General features: G+C 75.2%; 1 protein-coding gene across 2 annotated transcripts; it reads left to right on the forward strand.

The window, feature by feature from the left end:
* The first annotated feature begins 230 nt into the window (after positions 1-230).
* On the forward strand, positions 231-5,195 carry NR4A1 (nuclear receptor subfamily 4 group A member 1). Of its 2 annotated transcripts, none has more exons than XM_064498478.1 (7): positions 231-342; positions 2,200-2,945; positions 3,062-3,191; positions 3,655-3,806; positions 3,898-4,100; positions 4,187-4,365; positions 4,820-5,195. In XM_064498478.1, the coding sequence occupies exons 2-7, from the start codon at positions 2,202-2,204 to the stop codon at positions 5,080-5,082; spliced, it is 1,671 nt and encodes a 556-aa protein (XP_064354548.1). In that variant the 5' UTR covers positions 231-342; positions 2,200-2,201; the 3' UTR covers positions 5,083-5,195. The 2 variants fall into 2 exon arrangements, with proteins under 2 accessions (XP_064354548.1, XP_064354547.1); XM_064498477.1 differs by having other exon boundaries at positions 249-383.
* Positions 5,196-5,255: the final 60 nt, after the last annotated feature.

Raw genomic sequence — 5,255 nt, forward strand, 5'->3', positions numbered from 1 at the left:
GGCCGCGGTGCTATTTATAGGCGCCGCCGCGGGGCCTGCGTCAATGGAACCCCGCGTGCGTCACCGGCCGCGGCCCCCCGCGCGCCGCCCCCCCCCCGCCGCCGGAACCGCCCGCCCCCCCGCGCCTTCTATGGCGCGCGCGCGTGCGTCACGGGGCCCCCGCGCGCGCCCCGCCCCCGCCGCCTGCGTCACCGAGCCCTTAAGAGAAGGTAGTGGCGGGGGCCGGCGAGCCCCGGCGGGCGCTGGGCGCGCGGCGAGCACCGGCACCGGCACCGGCACCGGCACCGGCACCGGCACCGGCACCGGCACCGGCACCGGCACCGGCACCGGCACCGGCACCGGGTACGGAGCGGCGCGTCCCGGGGGGAGCGGCGCCCTGCAAGGTGCACGGCGGGGGGGCGGCACCGGGACGGGATGCGGGGCGCCGTGCAAGGTGCATGGGGGGGGTGGCCCGGGGGCACCGGGGGCGGTGCAAGGCAGCGTCCGCCGCGCGAGGTGCACGGGGGGATGATGGCCCGGGGGCAGCGGGACGGGGTGGCCCGGTGGCACCGCGCGGCGGTGCAAGGCAGCGGGGCAGCGGGCGCCGTACGAGGTGCCCGGCGCGGCGTCCCGGTGGCGCTGGGGCCGGCTCTGCCCGCGGCACCGGGGAGAGCCGGGAGCGGGGCACCGGGCGCCGTGCGAGGTGCGCGGCTCGGCTGTGCCGCTGTCGCCGGTACGGGGCGTCCCGGTGGCGCGGGGAGAACCGGGAGCGGGGCACCGGGCACTGTCCAAGGCGCACGGAGCGCGCCGTCCCGGGGGCACCGGGGCAGCTGGGGAGCCCCGGCCGGCCGGGCGCCGTGCGGCGGAGGCGGGTGCCCCGGGTGCCCCGGCGGGTGGAGCGTCCCAGCGGCACCGGCGCGGGTGCCCGGGGAGCCGCCGCTGCAGCGCTCGGGGCTGCCCGGGGCACCGGGGCTGCCAGCAGCCGACGGACCCGGGATGGAGCGGGGCACGAAGGCAGCGGGCACCGGGGGAGTGCAACGGGGGGGTTGCAACGGGGACGTTGCCACGCCAGGGCCACCGCGGGCGTTGCAACGGGGACATTGCCATGCCAGGGGCACCATGGGCGTTGCAATGGGGGCGTTGCGTGGGGACATTGCAACGGGGACATCGCCACGCCAGGGCCACCGCGAGGGCGTCGGGTGCCCCGTGGCCGCGGGGGTGTCGCGTGCGGGCAGCCCCCGCCGGGCGGTTCTGGCGCTGCCGTGCAGCAGGTGCCGCGGCGGCCGGGCGCCGGCAGCCTTCCCCCGCACCACCGGGCCCGGTGCCAGGGGCGGCCGCCCGCCCGCGCGGCCCCCGCTCCCGTGCACGGCCCTCGGTGCAGCACCGGCACCCGGCTGCGGGCCCCGGCACGCCCCCAGGGCCGCCACGGCCGCGGGATGAACCCGGGACGGGCGATGGCGTCCACACGAGCGCGCGGCTGGGAGCGGTGCCCGGCGCTTGGCACGCGCCGCGGGCTGCACCGCCGCGGTGATTTACAGCCGGAGCAGTTGCGGAGCTGCCGGCGAGGCCGAGCGTGCCAGGGCGGCGGCGGCGGCAGCCCGACCGGGCACGGGGCCGGCCTGGCGCGGAGGCTGGGCACGCCATGACCTTTAAAGGTCTGCGATATGGGTTACGCCGCGGGGCCGTCGCCAGGGCGCTGCCGGGGCCGCGGGCTCCCACACCGGCACGGCCGCCCGTGACACCCCCGGGCCACCCGCGCTGGCCGCCCGCCGGGGCCGAGGCCAAGGCCGGGGCGTCCGCCGGCGCATTCCTGCCTTTCGCCGCTCTGCTAAGCCAGCGTTTTGGGCAATGTCCTTTCCGCCCATTGGCTGTGCCGTGACCTTTCCCGGGACGGCGGCGGCTCCGCGGCCCGACGGCTGCTCCGGCCCGGCCGCCTCCGCCGGCCCCTGCCCGGGGGACGCCGCTCTTCTAGGCGCGGCGGCGGGAGCGTTGCATCCCTCTGGCCTCTTGCACAAGGGGATGATTCCCGCAGCGGTGCAGAGACCCCCCCCAGCTCGCTGCATGCATGGGGCACCCGGCCGTGCCGTGCAGCACAGAGGCTCCCGCGGCTGGCGGCAGTGCAGAGACCCCCCCAGCTCGCTGCATGCACGCGGCACCCGGCCGTGCGGCGCGGCGCGGTGGTCCGCCGCAGCCCGCCGTGACGCCCTGCTCTCCCCGCAGCGATGCCCTGCATCCAGGCGCAGTATGGCACCGCGGCGCCCGGCGCCGGCCCCGGCGAGCGCTACCCCGCCGACCTGCTGAGCCCCGACGGCGGCAAGTTCCCGGCCGACTCGGCCGGCGCCGACGCGGCGGCCGCCCCGGCGCTGCCCAGCTTCAGCACCTTCATGGAGGGCTACGCCGGCGAGTTCGACGCCTTCCTCTACCAGCTGCCGGCCGGCGCCCAGCCCGCCGCCTTCAAGCTGGAGGACTTCCAGGTGTACGGCTGCTACCCCGGCGCCTTCGGCTCCCAGCCGGACGAGACCCCGTCGTCCGGCGGCTCGGACTATTACGGCAGCCCCTGCTCCGCGCCGTCGCCCTCCGCCCCCGGCTTCGCCCCGGCGCCGGCGTGGGAGAGCTTCGGCGCCTACTCGCCGCCGCCGAGCTTCGAGGCCGGGCGCTGCTGGGCCGAGGCGCCCAAGGCCGGCGGCTGCCAACCCTCCTTCTTCGCCTTCGGCCCCGCGGCCCCCGGCGCGGCCCCCGGCCCGCCCAAGGCGCCGCCGCAGCCGCCGGCACCGGACCCGCTGGCGCTGGCGCAGGGCTCGCCCGGGGGCTTCGGCGGGCTGCCGCTGCTGGAGCCGCCGGCGCTGGGGCCCGGCAAGGCGCGGGGCGCCGGGGCGGCCGAGGGCCGCTGCGCCGTGTGCGGCGACAACGCGTCCTGCCAGCACTACGGCGTGCGCACCTGCGAGGGCTGCAAGGGCTTCTTCAAGGTGAGCGCCGGGACGCGCCGGGACGCGGGGGGGGAGCCCATCGCGCCGGGGCGGCGGCGGCACCGAGGGGCTTTTGCCGGCGGCGCCCGGGGCTGAGGCTGGCGTCCCGCCCGCAGCGCACGGTGCAGAAGAACGCCAAGTACATCTGCCTGGCCAACAAGGACTGCCCCGTGGACAAGCGGCGCCGCAACCGCTGCCAGTTCTGCCGCTTCCAGAAGTGCCTGGCCGTGGGCATGGTCAAGGAAGGTACGGCGGGGCCCGCGGGGCCTGGGGCGGCGGGCGGCCGCGCGCCGGGGTTGGCGGCCGCTGCAAGGTTTGCATTTGCGAGCTCTGCCCCTGCCCAGCGCCGTGCCCGTGCCAGGGAGCGGTGCTGAGAACGGCCAAACTCGTTGCACCGCCAGACCCTTTGCAAAGCCAAACTCATTGCACGGCCAAGCTCTTCGCAAAGGCAGAGTCGTTGCATGGCCAAACTTTTTGCAAAGCCAAAGTCGTTGCGTGGCAGAACATATTGCACAGCCAAACTCGTTGCAAAGCTGAAGTCATTGCAGAAGCTGAACTCGTTGCATGGATGAACACCTTGCAATGCATTCGGCTTTGCGTGGCTGAGCTCATTGCAAAGCCGAGCTCCCGGCACAGCCAGACCCGTAGCGCGGCTGGGCCGGGGGGTCCCTATGGTGGGCCCCCTCCTCACGCCGCCTCCCGCCCGCAGTGGTGCGGACCGACAGCCTGAAGGGCCGCCGGGGCCGGCTGCCCTCGAAGCCGAAGCAGCCGCAGGACGCGTCGCCCGTCAGCCTCATCACCTCGCTGGTGCGGGCGCACATCGACTCCGTGCCCAGCGCCACCAAGCTCGACTACTCCAAGGTAGGGCGGGTGCCACCAGCGTCCCCGGCCACCGCGGGCCACCCGGGGGGGACGGCGGGCGCCTGACCCGTGCCCATCGCCGCGGCGGCAGTTCCAGGAGTCGGTGCCGTGCCAGTTCGAGAAGGAGGACTCGGTGGACGTGCAGCAGTTCTACGACCTGCTCACGGGCTCCATGGACGTCATCCGCAAGTGGGCCGAGAAGATCCAGGGCTTCGCCGAGCTGCCCCGCGAGGACCAGGACCTGCTGCTGGAGTCCGCCTTCCTGGAGCTCTTCATCCTGCGCCTGGCCTACCGGTGAGACGGGGCGGCCGGTGCGGCAGGACGGGGCGGGTCGTGGGGTGCCGGGGTCCCCCGTGCTGACGCCGCCCGCCCCGCCGCAGCTCCAAGCCCGAGGAAGGCAAGCTCATCTTCTGCAACGGCGTGGTGCTGCACCGGCTGCAGTGCGTGCGGGGCTTCGGCGACTGGATCGACGCCATCCTCGAGTTCTCGCAGAGCCTGCACCGCCTCAACGTCGACGTGCCCTCCTTCTCCTGCCTCGCCGCCCTCGTCATCATCACGGGTGAGCGGGGGGCCCCGCGCCGCCGCGTCGGTCCCGGTGCTGTCCCTGCCGTTGCACCAGTCCTGGTCCCATCCCTGCCGTTGCGTCGGTCCCGGTCCCCACCGCGATGTTGCATCAGTTCTGCTCCCTGTCCCCACCATTGCATCGGTCCCTGTCCCCATCTCCCCATTGCATCGGTCCCCACCACACCACTTCACCGGTCCCTGTCCCCACCACACCATTGCATCAGTCCCCACCTTGCCGCTGCATCGGTCCCCACCACACCACAGCACTGGTCCCCGTCCCCACCGCACTGGTGCATCGGTCCCCATCCCTGTCCCTGTTGCACCAGTCCCTGTCCCTGATGTGCCGTTGCACTGGTCCCCATCCCCGCCGCGCCGTTGCATCGGTCCCTGTCCCTGTCACCGCACGGGTCCCCGCGGCGGCGGCAGCTCACGGCTCTCGCCCCGCGCAGACCGCCACGGGCTGAAGGAGCCGAAGCGGGTGGAGGAGCTGCAGAACCGCATCGTGAGCTGCCTCAAGGACCACGCGGCAGCGGCGGCGGCGGGGGCCGAGCCCGGCCGCCCCGGCGGCCTCTCCAAGCTGCTGGGCAAGCTGCCGGAGCTGCGCACGCTCTGCACCCAGGGCCTGCAGCGCATCTTCTACCTGAAGCTGGAGGACCTGGTGCCGCCGCCGCCCATCGTCGACAAGATCTTCATGGACACGCTGCCCTTCTGAGCCGGCCCCCGGCCCCCCCGGGGTCGCCTGGGCCCCCTCCTCCACGTGCCTTGCGGGTGCCCGGCGCAGACGCACAACGGCCCCGGCGCCGGCCCCCCCCCCCCCCCCCCCGGGGCAGCGCCGGCACCACTCGCCCCTTTTCTCTTTTTCTTGTTTTTTAACTGTAAAAATCC

The sequence above is a fragment of the Dromaius novaehollandiae genome, chromosome 28 (assembly GCF_036370855.1).
Source record: "Dromaius novaehollandiae isolate bDroNov1 chromosome 28, bDroNov1.hap1, whole genome shotgun sequence".
NCBI classification, from domain to species: domain Eukaryota; kingdom Metazoa; phylum Chordata; class Aves; order Casuariiformes; family Dromaiidae; genus Dromaius; species Dromaius novaehollandiae.